This window comes from Botrytis cinerea, chromosome 5, assembly GCF_000143535.2.
Source record: "Botrytis cinerea B05.10 chromosome 5, complete sequence".
Taxonomy (NCBI): Eukaryota; Fungi; Ascomycota; class Leotiomycetes; order Helotiales; family Sclerotiniaceae; genus Botrytis; species Botrytis cinerea.
The window spans coordinates 352,698-369,349 of record NC_037314.1 but is presented as its reverse complement, the minus strand read 5'-3'; the positions used below and the strand labels follow the sequence as shown (position 1 = coordinate 369,349).

The 16,652-nt window shown below is 43.5% G+C and overlaps 5 protein-coding genes across 5 annotated transcripts; 2 read left to right on the top strand and 3 right to left on the bottom strand.

Moving 5' to 3' along the window:
- Nucleotides 1-8: 8 nt before the first annotated feature.
- BCIN_05g00890 (hypothetical protein) lies at nucleotides 9-2,190 on the bottom strand. Its single transcript, XM_024692813.1, has 2 exons — nucleotides 1,911-2,190; nucleotides 9-1,805 (listed from the first exon to the last, which is right to left on the bottom strand). The coding sequence occupies exons 1-2, from the start codon at nucleotides 2,100-2,102 to the stop codon at nucleotides 42-44; spliced, it is 1,956 nt and encodes a 651-aa protein (XP_024548595.1). The 5' UTR covers nucleotides 2,103-2,190; the 3' UTR covers nucleotides 9-41.
- Nucleotides 2,191-2,284: 94 nt separating this feature from the next.
- On the bottom strand, nucleotides 2,285-3,918 carry BCIN_05g00880 (hypothetical protein). Its single transcript, XM_024692812.1, has one exon. The coding sequence runs from the start codon at nucleotides 3,759-3,761 to the stop codon at nucleotides 2,637-2,639; it is 1,125 nt and encodes a 374-aa protein (XP_024548594.1). The 5' UTR covers nucleotides 3,762-3,918; the 3' UTR covers nucleotides 2,285-2,636.
- A 475-nt stretch (nucleotides 3,919-4,393) lies between these two features.
- On the top strand, nucleotides 4,394-9,698 carry BCIN_05g00870 (hypothetical protein). The gene is made up of 7 exons (XM_024692811.1): nucleotides 4,394-5,285; nucleotides 5,431-6,638; nucleotides 6,698-6,760; nucleotides 6,811-7,812; nucleotides 7,860-8,044; nucleotides 8,128-8,379; nucleotides 8,535-9,698. Exons 1-7 carry the CDS (start codon nucleotides 5,129-5,131, stop codon nucleotides 9,208-9,210), a joined length of 3,543 nt encoding a protein of 1,180 aa, XP_024548593.1. The 5' UTR covers nucleotides 4,394-5,128; the 3' UTR covers nucleotides 9,211-9,698.
- Nucleotides 9,699-10,178: 480 nt separating this feature from the next.
- On the bottom strand, nucleotides 10,179-11,841 carry BCIN_05g00860 (hypothetical protein). Its single transcript, XM_001552015.2, has 2 exons — nucleotides 11,244-11,841; nucleotides 10,179-11,189 (listed from the first exon to the last, which is right to left on the bottom strand). Exons 1-2 carry the CDS (start codon nucleotides 11,392-11,394, stop codon nucleotides 10,525-10,527), a joined length of 816 nt encoding a protein of 271 aa, XP_001552065.1. The 5' UTR covers nucleotides 11,395-11,841; the 3' UTR covers nucleotides 10,179-10,524.
- A 1,315-nt stretch (nucleotides 11,842-13,156) lies between these two features.
- BCIN_05g00850 (hypothetical protein) lies at nucleotides 13,157-15,646 on the top strand. The gene is made up of 2 exons (XM_001552014.2): nucleotides 13,157-13,983; nucleotides 14,055-15,646. The coding sequence occupies exons 1-2, from the start codon at nucleotides 13,567-13,569 to the stop codon at nucleotides 15,264-15,266; spliced, it is 1,629 nt and encodes a 542-aa protein (XP_001552064.1). The 5' UTR covers nucleotides 13,157-13,566; the 3' UTR covers nucleotides 15,267-15,646.
- Nucleotides 15,647-16,652: the final 1,006 nt, after the last annotated feature.

Genomic DNA, 16,652 nt, shown 5'->3' with positions numbered 1-16,652 from the left:
CAACCAACTACCAACACCCACCCTACCCTACCCTACGCATCTCATATCCCAAAAACCTCTTCCTCCATCTCCTCCCCGCCGCAAACTTCCCCCCACTCAACCCACACCCTCTCACCCGTCCACACGCCTCCCCGTCCACCCCTCCCATCCCTCCAGATTCCTCCCTCTCCTTCCTCACCTCTCACCTCCCACTTCTGTTCTTCCTCCCCCTTCGCACACTCTTCCCAGAGTGGTTTTCCCCATTTCCTCCACCATGTTTTCCCCCATATCTTTTGTCGCCAGGTTTCTTCTTCTTTTCTACTTTTCTCCTTTTCTCTATCTATATCCTTGTCACCCGGACCATAATCCAAATCCAAATCCAAAGAAAAAGAAAGAGAGCTAGGAACCCGAGAATTGAGCCCCCCAGGACCACCATCGCGGTATGTAAAAAGCGGTATAGAATCCCACGAAATATTCCTCTCTCTCGCCGCTTTGAGATTATTGACCGATTGACCGATTTCTTTTTCTTTTTCTCTTTCCTCTTCTCTTTCTATATTTCTATCTATATCTATACCCATATCCGAGACTCTGCATAAATCAAGCGGCCCGGGAATATTCTCCAAGTCTGCAGATAATATCGCCATCTCTTCTACTGACCCGTTTATAACCCCCCTTCTGCGCACGACCTCCTGCTTTCTACTTTCTTTTTCTCCAATCTTCATAACCTTTAGTTCATCCCCCGATTTTCCTACTGTGTGAAAAATCTCCGATGTATAATCTAGTCCGATCCCAAACTCCCCGTCGCCCCTCTCACTGTTCCCCCCTACCCCCGCCGTCCGATTCGCATTCGCATTCCCATTTCTTAGCTCTCCCCTCCCTCTCCCCTTCCCACCCATTTCCACACCCAGAATCCTCTCCAACCACCCCGTCCACCTCCACTCCTCCGTCCTCCGTTTCTCCACCCTCCCCCCTTCCTGTTCCCCAAAAACCTGCGCCACAATTTCCTGCATCAAATACCTCTCTTTTCCTTTCCCACCCCCATCCCTCTCTTGCGCAATCTCCCACGCTCGACTCCAAACCGCCTTAACATCCCGCACCTTCCCCATCGCTAACGAGCTTTCGATAAAGCGAAGATTCTCCCCATATTGATCTATTTTCCCTGCCCTTATCCCCAATAACGAGGATTGGGGAATCACATCCTCGTAACAAGATTCTTCCTCTCCTGCATCTCCTCGCTCACCACTCATAGCACAATCTTTCCTCGCTGCAAAAAGTACTTTCTGCGTATATTTCTGCGGTCCCACTTCCCCTACCGTTCCAGTACCCGTCGTATAACCTCTCTCAACTCCATATTCCTCACGTAGCTTTGCATTTGCCTCCCGTCTATACCGTAAAAATCTACCGATTAGAATTTCTGCCGGAAGTTGCAGCCACGTATTCGCATTCAAGAGTAGCACCAAATCCTCATCGTGCATTTCTTTCCCATTGAGAAAATCAAGCGTGTTTTGTATTTCTTGTAATGTGGATGTTTCCTTCTCTTCTACTTTGTCCTCCGATTCCAATTTGAAGCCGAGGAGTGTTGGAGGTGGGTAATTGAGGATAGATGCTGTGAGGAGAGTTTTGCAGAGATTGAGTGATTTCTTGCGGGCGAGGATTAAGAGATGGAACCTTGGGGTTGTGTCTGTATTGGCGTTGGTTTCATTGTTAGGAAGTGGTATAGTATCGTCCCACTTAGAGCTTTCAATGATAGTGTATGGTGCGAAAGTTCCCGTTAGCTTTTCAGGGACATAGGAGCTTAAATATGATGCCGAGTGTTGGGTTTTATACTAGAAGACATTAGCTAGCTAGGCTTTTGGGAAGATGCGCATGAGTATTAGAAGTTGTAGATCATTTTCTGCTTGATCGATGCATACTCAATGAACTATACCTACTGCATGCCATTTACCAAGAGCAATAAGAATGATGGAAGATGTGAAAATCAAAGAGAAGAAGACACGACTACGGAGTCGACCAGGTCGTTTTAACTCTCTTAGTTTATTAGCCATGAAACTCATGGGCGAGGTTTTCCGCCTGACAGTTGCGGGAAGAGCCCCATTCTCGGTAGGAAACTCGTCGTAATTCATCACTAATAAGTAAGAGAAGGCAAACTACAAAGATTTTACGTTTCCTCAAATTTCTCACTTCGATTGACTCATTGGTGTGTTCTCCACCTAAATGAGCCGAAGTCTCGAAAGTCAATAGGGGCGCGCAAGTTATCAAGTAAGTAGCACTGCGAGAAAAGAGTGCCAGAGAAAGAGTTTGAAAATGGATTGAAATATTGAGTTGTGAAGATTGTAAATGTAAGTCGTTTGATTGGAATGGTATCAAGTAAGGGGTGAGGCAAATGCTTCTTCGGAAAAAGCAACTAACTGCACCCAAATGTATTATCGAAGGCTTTCCTTGTGGTATGAATTCTTCTTAATTTGGTGTCTTGATATGATATATTGAATCTATAGCAAAAATGATCATTGAGGCCTTTAATCTAAAACCTGGCTTCGGATCAATATGGGGTTCACTCAGCTTATTTGGAGGTTTGGAATGATTAATGAATATAAGAATATGGCTGACAAGAAAGGAGAACAAGCAAGTTTTTGGGTATAATAATGAGGAGCACTCTATCAAGAGCCTCTGAGTCGTTGCAGTTGATTGATAAACCCATATCCACTTTGTATCCTATTCTCGCCAATACCAGAAATCGAAATTTCTTGGTCTTGCAAAGCCTCTACTCTTTGACTTAATTGGCCGTTTTGTTCAGCATCCTTTAATAGATCTCGATGTCTGTCTTCAACCAACTTTGCAAGACTTTCAACAAATTTACTCCTTGCCCGTTCTTCAGCGGTGCCTTTCCACACGAGTGCCAAGTCCTTCAATTCTTGTACTCTTTTGGCTGCCGCCTCAATTCCATTGATTGGATCATCCCCAATTAACAAATCAGCAATTTCATCACGTAGTTTCTTGGAAACTTCTTGTCCTTTCTCTTCAGTGCTATGTGCTTCTGACCCTGGTTCGGGAGCGGAAACAGAAAGAAAGGATGAAGTGACCGACACTTCTGATGGTGGAAATGTCCATGCCATTGCATCTCCAAACGTCTTTATAACAGTATCCAATCGTGACCGTACAAGTGTAAGCGTTCGCAATTGTGCCACATAAGGAGGATCGACAATTTTGGTGCTACTTGTGTCTTCTGAGGTAGGTGTTTTCGGCATGGTAGCTGTGGCAGATCGCGCCCTAGAGTCTCCAGACTTTATTGGTCTTCTTGACAAATCTTTCTCAAGTCCTCCAGGAACAAACTTTGTAATATCATCGTGCAGTCCTTCGGTCAACGCTTCTGATAACCCCAATGTCTCTCCTCGTAGCACTTCCACCTCATAGGCCAATCGACTTCCACTTCGCAGTATTTCATCGGTGAGTTGTGTAAGAGTAGTCGTAAGCCTAGTGGTGTGTGCGCTAAGGTGTGAAAGAAGAGTCTGTGTCTGTGTAGACAATTCAGCTAGCGGGACGACATTTCTTGAAGACGACGACGTATTCGAAGACTGTAAAGAAGGCAAGGCTGAATTGAGGTAATCTGCAGGATCAAAAGCTGGACTTAAGAACGGTTGGAGAACAGGATCTGAAACATGCGTAGATTTCGATGGCAGATTTGGTTCTGATGTAGAGTCGCCATTTCGAGATTGAGGTTGAGGGTGTTTGAGCCTAGGATTGCTATTTTGTGAAGAGGGAAGTGTTTTAGAATCCCAAGCCATTTCCACAATGTATCTGCGATCGGCCAAATTGTTGTGGTAATAGAGTGAAGATTGTTTCCTGCTTTCTGCACACGTACAAGCCCTCGAGAATAGCTAACAATATTTTGAGATCATCGAGCGGAATGGTGTCAACGACTTGGATCATTATTGTGGAACCAGAGTTTAAAGATAGCGGATGACTAATCAGAATAATTGAGGGACCAATTGATGGCGGGGCGGGGCATTGGGGGACAGCAGGAAATAGTGGTAGGTGCGTTTGCATTTCTGCAGGGATTATAGCTCTAGGTAGGTTCCTCCCTAGGAGGTTCCTGGCTATGTCATCTTGTTTCTTCTGCTGCAATATCGATAGAGCCAGCCCGTAGATGCTTCTTCCCTTTTGTCTCAGACTTCACTTCAATCACCCCTCTTCCCCTCCCTTCTCTTCTCTGACTTCACTCCACGTTACCCCAGCCAGGCCGATTTCACCTCAGCCAGTGCTTACTCATCGGCCTACCTACGCAGCTCATATACAGAGACGCATCTTGCCAATTCGCAAGGACTGAAACGACTGCATCTGGTCTCGTGCGTGCCGTCACATCAAAAGCTTATTGTGAAGGGATGTCGAACTCTGTTTTGTTTGGCAGGTTAGACATGGTGGATGCCAAGTGACCGAGCTGGGTAGGTACGGTTGATTGTGTGTTTGCGCACTAGTTAATGAAGCTTGTTGCTTATTATTTGTAACAAATCCAACGTGTTGAATGTCACTTCCACCATTCACTGGATTCATTGGGAAGATTCACTGTCTGTGAACACCCAATACTGATGGCCGTTACCAAGCTTGCTCCGCACCGTGCCAGGCAACCGGACCACTTCGAAATCATCGACCAATGACAATTGACTTCTCGAGTTCGAACCACTGTGTACACCAAAATCAAGGCAACTAATCAAAACACCCCCATACAAGGCTGCAGGTTGACGACCATTATACGGCTCTTTTCCTTATCACCTCCAGCTTCAGAACTTCTTTTAAGAACTTTCAAAAGAGACTGAGATCCTTTGACTATGGTAAAACAAGTTGAACATCATCCCCTTCACTTTTGAAGAATCAGGTCATGACTTTGCTTTCCAAACCCTCAACTCCGTCAACTTGATATCGACCACGTCAAAAGTACAACTTTGAGCCATCGCCCAGTTAAGAAAACCTTGCTACTTTTCAAAATTCCTCTTATTACATTACCTCAAGAATAATTCCAACAGCATCTGGTAGATCCCTCAACAAGGCATATTTACAATATCAAAATTGGACCAAGAACGTCATCTCTACAACAAGCTTCCGGCCCCTTTTGAAGTCACAGTGTCAAACGTGTATCCAACAATTGCGCTGCACGATGACACGCAAACATTTCCTAGCGGATGTTAAAGAAGCGTCTGAGAAAGGCATCCCTAACGTCGTCTCAATCAGTCGGGGAGATGACGATGGCGATGTGAACTTTTGCTTCTTGCATGATTCTACAGAACCCATAGAGATTGGTCTCTTAGCACTAGGTATGTTTTGCTATATTCTATTTCTCAAGTGAACAATCGAACCCTCTACGACGTGGAATTGGTTCCCATTTACGCGCCTGGGAGCGAAGTGATATCTGCAAGTAGGGAAGAAAAGAATTGTTCCTCATCATACTAATTTTGACAGATGTCTCTGGATATCCAAGTGGGAATAATTTCATGATTTTCACCAAGTCTGACGGGGCCCCAAAAGCTGTCAACGAAGCACTGGAACGATTCATGACTTCCTCAACTGGCGTACGTGTACCAGACTTGATTAGCAGTATTTCAAAAAAACTACGGACATTACTTTCGGCAGGTTCACGAAGATCGCCTATCAGCCTCGACGAGGAGGATGAAGATGATGATGAGATGGAAGATGTGGAAGAAGACGAGAGCGAAGATGATTCTGGCTTCTCTGACGAAGAGGAAGAAGACTTCCCAGACGAGCCCATAACCTTTTCTAGCGGTAATACTATACCCATGTCGACTAGTAGACTCACGCCCAAAGCTGCTGCACAACTGAACCGACGCATTCGAGCAGACATTCGTACTGTCCGATTGCTGGGTCATCGAATCGGAATTCTAAGTGGCATGACGGCTGAATCTCACAGTGGGATTCTTAGCATCTCCATCCAGGCGACTAAGTTGGGCTTATCCGAAGAGGCGATGCAAGCTTGGGATATTGAGCCTAACCAATATTTAACTTTACTTATACGCTACTCGGATGGGTACAAACCCTTCGAGACACTGATTGTCGAACCAGCCAAAAATAGTGGGATTGACTTCCGTGTTGGAGTCTGTAATGGTTACAAGCCATCCGCAGCTGCAGCATTCTCGGCGTTCTCGGACTCAACCAAGGTCGGCGACAAAGCTACTAATAACGATGGTTCGGATTCACAGGAACAAAGCGGAGAATTCTCCAATATATTCATCAGTAGCTCCTTGAATGAATTCATCAATACTAAAATAATATCATTACTCAAGATTCGCAACGCAACTGGCCTTGGATGGGAAAACGCAAAGAAGTTTTTCGATGAACGCCTAGGACGACCACTTGAAGAAAATGCCGATTTGTATTCTGAAAATCAATACTCGGGCGAGGACACAATGAGGAGTCATATATCGGGGATTTTAGCCGATGACCATCTCACAGATGATCAGAGCGGTAGCTTGTCATTTCCGCTTCTTGCTGCACAATTTGCGTTGATGTATCTAGTCCGCTGCACAGAATTTTGTCTTGTCTGCCACGATAGGATTACAGGAGAATTTGAGGCACTGAAACCTTATGTTTGCGAAAAGCCCTTGTGTTTATATCAATACATGTCCTTAGGTTTTGGACCTAGTGTCGAACATGTAGGTGACCGTGGATTTTGTATACCCAATCCAACTACTCGAATGCTAACCATGTATAGGAGATTAAAACCCAGCCTTATGTTGTGGACCTTCTCCTGAGCTTTTGTTATACCAGTGCTTTTGTAGGTCTATCTGTGTATAATTTTCATAGCTCACAGCTGATTCCGAATAGGGCGCTCGAATCCGTGAGTACCCTACAGGCATGAGTCTTTCTGTTCCCTCCGCCATCGTCACAGGCCACATGGCACCTCAAGACTCATCCTCTGCCCCGGCTGTTGTGGACCAGCCAAGCGATGGCCGTCGAGACAAAGAGTTCAAGATTAAGTACAACAGTGAAGCTTATGAGTGTACGTTCGAGGGAATGCCTGAGATCTTAAATCCTCCTGTTCGCAAAGGAGACTGGGTCCGTATTTTGGTTGGACCCGGGCCAGATACTGGAGTTCAAGCACTCCATTCTAGAGTAGAGGATGTAACCTCGATGCCGATTGTAAAACTTTCGCAACCGATCCCACAAATGGCTCCATTAAGTACATACCAAATCTCAGGGACCGGCCATATATCAACGGCCAGTCCCGCAAACATGTCCGCGGCTCGGATGTCTATTTATAATAGCAACTTCGATGAGATGTCTATCACAGAAAAACGCAGCACTGTAATAATGCTTCTTAACACTCTACCAACCATCCAGGAGTTAAGAGAATATATCGACCGACAAAGCCGGACTGGAGAGCCGAACCTTCGTAAATGGACAGAGCGTATATCACCAGCGGCTCTAGGTTTACTACGATGGGTTATAGCTTCTAATCGGTCATGCCTCGTTCAAGTCGATAAATACCCTTGTCAAGTTGATAGTGTTTTGACTGATGCAAAAATTAGACCAGATCAAAAGGTCTCTCAAATTGGGGAAAATTGGATGCAGTTTCGTTTCGCGCAAGGATCGCCAGACAAGGAACAACGATTCTTAAATGCTCTTAAAGAACAGCAAGCTAATTTAGATCCAAAGTATCCTACTCTGTTTGCTTTTCATGGTAGTGGCCTGCAAAACTGGCATAGTATCATTCGACATGGATTGGATTTCAAAGAAACTCTCAACGGACGAGCATACGGACATGGCGTTTACCATGCACAAGATCAAAACACATCTTGTCACTATAGTAATGGTCGAAACGTTGCAGTAAGTATAAGACACATTGCAATTGGTTTGGTCTAACGTTCAATTAGAGTTTCTGGCCTGGATCTCAACTCAAAGCTACAGCTGTGATGAGCATTAACGAGATTATCAATTGTCCAAAACAATTTGTTAGTTCGAGCCCATTTCTAGTAGTACAGCACATCGATTGGATTCAATGCCGATATTTGCTTGTTCAAATCGAAGGCCAGGTGATTGCAACTCCAGCTCCGACTAGGTATGTTTCCTCCTCAAGCAATTCGTTTTAGGGAATGTGAGACAATTCGCCATGATTGATGCTGACATTTAATTTCTTTGTAGGGAGGCCCAGTCAGAAATCGAACAAGATCCCCAGTATACAGCAACATCCACAAACAAGAAACCTATCGGTGTCCCATACTGTGCTGCCTTAGTCTCTAGAGGATTTCGTAATGATGGCGTCGGTAGTTCTTCCCCAAACAAGAAACTGAAAGGACTATCTTCTTTGAACGGGACGGGATATGTGAGCGAAGAAGAGGACATTGAGGATACGAACTTTCTAATTTCTGATGATGAAGACGAAGTGGAAATATTGTAAGCAAATTACTCTCCCTCGTACCTTTTTCGCTTGATTATAGCGGTTGAAAGCGACCTCTGAGATCGCTTTTGAAACAGTCATCAGCAATCATGCTATCTACCTTGCTTGCCATAATCTGTTTGAATGAACTCTCACTAACTATTCGTACTAGATCTTCTGGTTCCAGGAATCCAGAGGCTCCAAAAACTGATTTTGTTCCTGGATCACTTGACCAAAGTAAACTTCCAATGCTGGGACCTCCAGCGTATGCTACACCGTCTGCAACCATGCGTCTTAATAGGGAATTACAAGCGATCCTTAAGATACAAAATTCTACACCCCTTCACGAATTAGGATGGTATCTTGATGAAAATCTTGTTGATAACATATACCAATGGATCGTCGAGCTACACTCCTTTGAGTCCACCTTACCACTGGCCAAAGATCTCAAAGAATCGGGCCAAAGCAGCGTTGTTATTGAAATTCGCTTTGGGAAAGAATACCCTCACAGCCCACCATTTGTACGCGTTGTAAAGCCACGATTCTTACCCTTTATGTCTGGTGGTGGCGGTCACGTAACAGCCGGTGGAGCATTATGTATGGAACTTTTGACGAATTCTGGCTGGAGCGCCGTCTCCTCAATTGAGTCCGTTCTCTTACAAGTTCGTCTTGCACTTATGAGTATGGACCCAAAGCCTGCACGTCTGGAAAGCAAAAATCCACAGCAACAACGTGAATATGGAACTCAAGAAGCTATGGCGGCTTTCATCAGAGCGTGTAACATGCATGGATGGAAGATTCCGCAGGATTTTCAGGACTTTGCTGCTCCTGATCTTAATCAGTATTAAGTTTGGGAAGCTCCATTCAGGAACACAACAAGAAAGTATCAAACAAGGAGTGAAGGGAGAAAGGAGTGGTAGGGAGAGGTGGAATATATGCGCGCGGACTTAGGGATTACTTTTGCTTCTTTGCTGATCTGATCTAAATTTCTGATTGGACTGGCTGGCGTTATGAAAAACTCAAGATGAGATATCATGATAAGATGACTGGACCTGGTGGATAGATACCCAAACAAATGTGCTAAGGGGTTTTACAGGGGAGAATTAGGCGTCAAATTGTGCAATGGGTTGGTATGGTATCAGACTATTACATTTATGTGAGATTTCTCTTACAGAAATCGGCATGATGATTAGTCAGTTAGATGAATAGATGGGTAGATACATGATTTCTTCCCTTGACAAGATTTGCTGTATTTTGTGGGCAGTGGAGTGAGTGAGTGAGCCACTGGATGTACTTCTTATCAAATGCTGCTAGGTCTGATGAATTCGAAAACTTATGTCGTAGATTCTATGTATTTCTGTTGTTGTAAGTTGAAGGGAGGATTGTGATTGTGATTCAAGTAGGTAGGTAGGTAGGTAGGTAGGTAGGTAGGTAGTGCAGTGTAGTATACACCAACTTTAACTTTTGAACAATCGGATGGATAAGTAGAGACTAATCAGAGGTATCAGAATCAGATCTTGGTGTTCTTTTTTTATGTGTGTGTGTGTATGAGTGTGAGTGAGTGAGTGAGTGTGAGTGAGTGAGTGAGTGTGAGAGAGAAGCTTTTATCTAATACTGGGTATTTGTATGATTTATCGTTGGTAGGTGTTTGAATCGAATCGAATCGAATCGAATTAAATTTGGAAGTGGTGAGATGAGTTGGATGGGATGGGATAAGATGCGTTTTGTGAGATTGAAAGGGGTTGAGTTGAGTTGAGTTGAGCTGGCTTAGGTGAGAGTGAGGGTGAGAAGGAAAGAAGCGAGGAGTATATCAATATGTGTATGTATTTATGTATGTATGTATGTATGTATGTATGTATGTATAAGTTTTAGATGTGTGAAATATGAGGTGTGGATATATATATATATATGTATATTTAGATATATACAAATGTTTGATTGCTCAAATATCTTTTCTACTGAGAATGTACAAAACGCCTGAAAATGAAATGAGCCACCGGTATGCTAGAAATGCCTTTTCCCAACTTCAGAAATCAAAATGTGCCGCCGTTTCGTATGCTTGACAATCGCTTCGTTTCTCCCTCTTGACTCCTCACTCCTCAACTATGCTCTCACGCTTCAAATACCAATCAACTCCCAACCTGAGTGGGGTCTCGTCTCATCTAAACATTGATATTGTGACCCCAGACTTTCTGTTCCTCGCGGGCACTGTAAGTGCTAACTGCCAAGATTTCCTGCATCTGCTCTGTTCCCACCAGCATCTTCTTACCAGCAACAAACCATCTCATTCCCTCGGTACAAGGAGGAGAAGTGAGACTTCCCTCATAGGTCCAGAAATCCTTCGCGCCGTCGATCTCGGTAAGGGCTTGTTTGAGATCGAGATTGAGCGGGATGCGAGTGGTCATGTCGGAGAAGGTGGGGATGGATGGTAATGAGAAGGAGTCGAAGAAAGTCGAGTTGGCGACGGTGCCGAAGGGGACGGGGTCAATCATGAATGCTACGACGGCACGTTCGGCGCCGGAGGCGGTGGCGTGCACGAAATGGAGCTCGGCTTTGGAACGGGCGGAATCGATCGTGTGATCTGCGGGTGAGTGGATGTGCCAGCCTTTGAGGAAGACGGTTTCGTTGTCGAAGGTCATGGATGGGTTGCCGCTGAGATCAGTAACGTTGGAGGTGAGAGAGAAGGCAGGGCCGTAACCCCAGTTGTAGAGGGAGCCCGCGGTGGAGGTTGAGTAGTTGAAAGTTGGGGTGTGGGTTTTTGAGTACCCGGTGCTGGTGCTGAGATGGATAGGGGATTGTTGGGTGCCGGTTTGGCAAGTGGTGTAGTCTGATGCATGTTAGAATGGAAGCAGAAGATGGTGATATGGAAATGATAACTTACTCTCGTTGATCATTCCCCAGTTGTACGCAGCGTCGTATGCCCAATCAGCAGGTCCATCGGCTCTCTTCATAATTGATGAGCTGGAGAGATCATGCTGGGGACAAGCCATAACAGCTGACAAAAGAGTTGCGGCGAGGATGAATGCTGACATGGTGAAAGAATGCAATAAAAGATTGAATGGATGAATGGATGAATGGATGAATGAATGTAGTGACTGAGTATGAAAGATTGGATGATTTGATACTGTGTGACGAGAACAGCTCTAGTATTTATATATGAGAAGACTTCCTTCCATTGTTGATTTGAGATTGCTTCTCTTGGCCATTTTCACAGCCCTCATTGTAATATTGAAAAGTCGGACGTCAAGATCGTTGCATAAAACAGCGAAATGCACTTGCCAAAGTTCACTCGACAGCGATCTCAGTACCAGCTTGCGAAATTGTCGATGGGTATAGCATGCAAAGATGAGGATATACTTTTCTTGGCCTACAAAGCCAAGAGCCAAGCCGACTAAGATTTCTGTCAAACAGACGAAATCTTAGTTCGTTTGTCATACAGTATTGTACTTTGAAAGTCGATCGAATACCACCCGCAATTCAGGCGTGCGAAATTCGCAAGGCCGACCCTTATCTAGCCAAGATAAACATTGAAGGAAATTTGGAGGCGCTTGCCGAGCCACAATTATCTCGTGATCTTTAAACTCTATATTGCTCTCCTTTATGCGATGTGAGATAGCAGCGCGAACTGCAGAAGGCTGTGCACACTTGCTGTATCACAATATGACCACTCCAAACTCTAATTCCTACCACAAGGCTTGGAGTATGCCTCGAGCAGGCCACGAGGTGTTCGTAGAAGCTCGGGTTCATGCATATTTGATAGGGGAATCCAGACCACGTCGCTTATATTGTCGATGACTGAAAATAGCACCTGGCTTATTGAATGATGCTAATTGGACCACCAAGATTTGCAAGCTTGGGCAGACTTCCTTTCTGCAATATAATATTTCGTGCAGTGGCCTCATGTAGAGTTGCGATTGCGGGGTAGTATGTGAGTTCGTGTTGTGTGTAAAGTATTTCATGCCCGTGTAATTGTTTTGGCTGGCCGAGAAAAGTGCTAGTTCATCTTGTCGTTCTGATGCATGTGGACAGGACAGCAGTAGGCAAGCCTTGGAAGAGGAATAGCATTACTAAAACATCGAGAAACCAAAAGTTCGGAATTGAATCAAAACATGGAAAACAGTCAAGAAGTCAAGATTCTAGAGCCTCGAGAGATTATCTATCTGCTTCTCTCTCCTAGAGCGTAGCGAAAAAGCCTCCACGGCAGTGGCCCAGCGGAGCGTCATCAATTGAACCTTTGTAGTTTTTTACCTCACTCGATGGACTCGGAACGGCTGAGTTGAATGGAAGAAACATCAGAGTCTTAGATACCTTCAAGTAAAAACCAGTGAATGTTTGAAGGCATTTATTTCATGCATGATATTGGAAAAGGAACAATTTCGTTCAAGACGAAGCGAGGAAGAAGGGTTCAAGACGAAACTACGCTATATAAAAATAGAAAAGAGTTAAGAAACAATGATCAGATGGTTGATTCCGTCTAAAGTATCAAGAGCTTACTTATATATCCAACATCATCTCGGCCTGGGCAGGAGCTTCACTCAAACCAAGAGAGGTCCGAAGAGTGAAGGGCGAGGAGTGAATCTGTTATAAACAAGACGGCGACAGCAATATCAACATGGAGCTTGAAGTTGCTACGAAGAGAATCAACGATAAGCTGGAGATAAGATAGCTCTGATCCACGCTACACCACATTGGTATTAGCGTCGGCAGTAGATGTCCTGAACCCCCGACAATTTTCAAGCAGGCGTGGCAGGGATTCATTATCGTCATGCGCATACCAGCAAAGTAGTGCTAGTAGGTAGTTAGCAGCCAGTCGGTAGTAATTGCATTGCTCTGTCTGCTCTGTCTCTCTCTCTCTCGCTCCCGTTCTCTTCGATTACTCTACAGCAATGAAATGATCCAATTGTTCTTCCCCAACTCTTCCTTAATATATTATCCATCTACGCATCAAGTCTGCAACAGTCTGCTCAGATATTGTGGTCAATAATCTTTCATGTTGGAACTTGTGCCCATATCTTGAAATCCTCAAAACCCTTCTACTTATTTTTATCCTGCTCTCTCTTTCCCCGTTGTCCCCAACAATTACCCACAAACAAATATAATTAACGGGAATCTCCCGGACTGGAAAACTTCACACTTCAGTCCCTTTTCCTCTATCGTATTCACTTTCAATACATATACAGGCGTCGCACAATATTCTGGTAGTTATGGCTATGAGTCCTTCTCCGCAAATGTCTCCGACAACATTCGGAAAACAAGTCGAGAAGCAAAGATCAAACTCTCCACCTCCGCATCAACTGTCCAAAAGAGACAAACGTCGATCCGCAATGCAAGATAAACTGCACGAAATGACGGTTAGCTTTGCTTCAAACCGAGATCATCATTACCGCGACCAACTCAAAGGATTGCAAATCGATATGAATCTCATTCAGGAAGCTGACGTCCATGGTAAATACGCCCTCCCGGATGGCAATGAGGTCGAGCCGCTAGTTGTAGATGGCATCAAGAAAGTTAAAGGAATTGCCGGTCATCATCCGTCTGCTGCTGGAAAAGAGTATGAATCTTTTGCAAGAGAAATCAACAACGCCATGGAGGAAAGGGACGTCGCATTAACTACGCATATGGTATGTGCACTTGTTAACTTTGAGTGTTTACTCTCTCTACCACGAACTCGAAGCTAACACCCTGTTTACAGAGAGACTACGAAGTTAAAGCAAATGAAATCGAATCTAGTTACGCCTATCGAATGCGACTCGCGGACTTAGAATACAAAGCTTTGATGTCAACCTTGAGAGATCGTTTGATCAATAAGCTCAATAGCAAGAAAGCTCACCTGTTGAAAGATAAAGAGTCAATTGAGATTGGAGAGAGCAATGCCTTACTTTTACACCCAAGCAAATTCGGTCTCGCTAACCCCGCTAGCCCTGGTGGGATGCATTCCAAAAGAGCTACAAGGCATCGCCGAGAAGCTGAAGAATTGCCCAACATGTTTGATCACTCTAAACGCAAGAGAAAGGGAATTGATGGCGACGAATCCCCAGCTCCCTCACGACAACGTATGGACAATGGCGGTAATACTCCGTTAGGAACATATGAGCGAAACGGTCACACATCCGCACAACTCGAAGCACCAGCAAATAGCATAGAAGGTTTGTTTACGGATAAAGAGCTCGGAATGAAATACAATGAGGCAGCTCAAGCAGCGTACAGTTATATGGTTCGACATCCACCATATGAAGATGATAATAGTCCTCAAAATGGGAGATCTGATTCCAGTCCCGACACGGATAAAATAAATGCAACATCTGGAGATGCTGAGAATGATGAATCAGATTCTCCTCAATCCGCACCTCAAATGGAACGTCAACCATCACACCTTACTAGGAGCACACGCGGTGGAGGCGTAAATTTCAATACAGGCACAGGAATTGATATTCTTAGTGATCTAGCATATCCTGGAAATATGGCAGCAATCACGAAACAGATCCCTAAGTTGCCACCACTTCTTGCCTCAAATATGCAGAAAGGATATGTAAAAGGAGATGCTGCCAATCAACCACAAGGATTGGCTCCTGATGAGGTCAATGCCGAATTAGAAATTATCCGAAGGGGTCGCACATACAATGATGAAAGGGGGTTTGGCAAAAATCTTGACTTGGAAAATGGTGGGAAAAGTCTTCTCGAAGCGGTCAGTACACCAAGAAGACCTCAAACCTATTATGTTAAGAGCGACAATAAAGGTACAATGCTCAGCAACTTGAGAGAAGAACTGGGTGCGGAAGTAATGTCAAAGCAAAGTTCTAGAGGAGGTAGTGAAGTTGGAGGAACACCAATGTCAAGACAAAATACTAATGATGGGACATCATCAAAAGCTGGTGGTCGAGGGAAGAAAAATCTTTTGATTTGAGGGGAAAAGTTTATTCCATTGCTTTGTTTGATTAGGTGTACATTGTTGGTCAATTGGTTATTAGAGAGCGTTGGCGTTGGGGGATCAGGAATATCACGAGGAACATTAGATTCCGATCATCCATTCATGAGGTGGGAAGAGGTATGGGTATATTATATCATGGTTAGTTGTTAGTTATTGACGACTGGGAGTTTGTATCTAAGTGTTTTTGTCGTTTTCATAACTTCTGTTCTTGAGAAAGACATACTTTTGAGATTAAAGTAGATGAAGACAATCAGTTCCAACTTTGATTTTTGATTGTCTATTTCATTTCACTCTCCTCTCTGCTGAAAAGCTGATTCGTATCTACCCATGTGTGGTTGCGTAGACCTTGAATTATAAGTTTGATTTGGATGTTCAAAATGATTTAGATGTTCATTTTGATCTAAACCTTAACTTTTGTATTAACTTACATGCTATCTAGGGAGGCATTGGCTGAGTTTAGAGTTTAGAGTTGTAAATTTATAATTATGATTGCTGTATTGAATTAACTTGTTATGAGTAGTTATGGAGATAGATAGGTAGAGAGGTAGAGGGATAAATATTCCATATAACTATATATATATACATGCATATATTATTCGAGATACTAAAGCTATTGATTATATATTATATACCTATTTATCTATCTATTCATATTACCCAGCTAACTAGCTAGATAAATAAATACTATACGTATATCTCCTTACTGAATAGATAGATAAATAGATAGAATAGTATAGTACAGACTGCCTCCTCTCTACTTAAACAACAACAACAAAAAAACCGCCTATCAAACCATCGAAACTGTTAAAAGTATGAAAACTACTCACTCACTTATATACTTTATTTTGACATTATGTAATATGTATGTACTAAGATCCTATTAAAATCTCAATTTGATATATAGTTAGTTGTATCTCTCATTTATATGAGAGTCAGATTTGGAAATTGAAATATCTATAGATCGATTTGATGTTGATAGTTTTTTGGTGTGCGCGGGAGAGGGGAGGGGAAGGGGGGAGGTTTTCGTTTATGTGATTGATATAATTAAGGGACTGTTCCTTTTTGTGAGTGGATGGATGGATGGATGGATGGAAAAAATTCGTGTGTTGTATTGTATTGTATTGTATATATACGAGTATATGTGTATTAAGTAGTAAATTGTATTATTATATTAACTTCAATCACTCTAAAAACAACTCTTGGTAGGTTTAATTAATTAATTACTCTGTAATAGTAAAAATAACAAATCCATCTCAACTCACCACTCAACTCATCCCATTCTATCAAACTCCTAAACCCTACACTCCCCCCACCTCCATCATCTATATCAAGAAAATATAACTCCCCTCTCCTACCTCTCCC

Coding starts and splice junctions, on each gene's coding strand:
- BCIN_05g00890 (XM_024692813.1), bottom strand. CDS start 2,102: ATGAATTACGACGAGTTTCCTACCGAGAATGGGGCTCTTCCCGCAACT. Junction 1,806..1,910: donor CTCTTGGTAAATGGCATGCA/GTAGGTATAGTT, acceptor AATGTCTTCTAG/TATAAAACCCAACACTCGGC.
- BCIN_05g00880 (XM_024692812.1), bottom strand. CDS start 3,761: ATGGCTTGGGATTCTAAAACACTTCCCTCTTCACAAAATAGCAATCCT.
- BCIN_05g00870 (XM_024692811.1), top strand. CDS start 5,129: ATGACACGCAAACATTTCCTAGCGGATGTTAAAGAAGCGTCTGAGAAA. Junction 5,286..5,430: donor GATTGGTCTCTTAGCACTAG/GTATGTTTTGCT, acceptor TAATTTTGACAG/ATGTCTCTGGATATCCAAGT. Junction 8,045..8,127: donor GCAACTCCAGCTCCGACTAG/GTATGTTTCCTC, acceptor ATTTCTTTGTAG/GGAGGCCCAGTCAGAAATCG.
- BCIN_05g00860 (XM_001552015.2), bottom strand. CDS start 11,394: ATGTCAGCATTCATCCTCGCCGCAACTCTTTTGTCAGCTGTTATGGCT. Junction 11,190..11,243: donor CTGGGGAATGATCAACGAGA/GTAAGTTATCAT, acceptor AACATGCATCAG/ACTACACCACTTGCCAAACC.
- BCIN_05g00850 (XM_001552014.2), top strand. CDS start 13,567: ATGGCTATGAGTCCTTCTCCGCAAATGTCTCCGACAACATTCGGAAAA. Junction 13,984..14,054: donor TCGCATTAACTACGCATATG/GTATGTGCACTT, acceptor CCCTGTTTACAG/AGAGACTACGAAGTTAAAGC.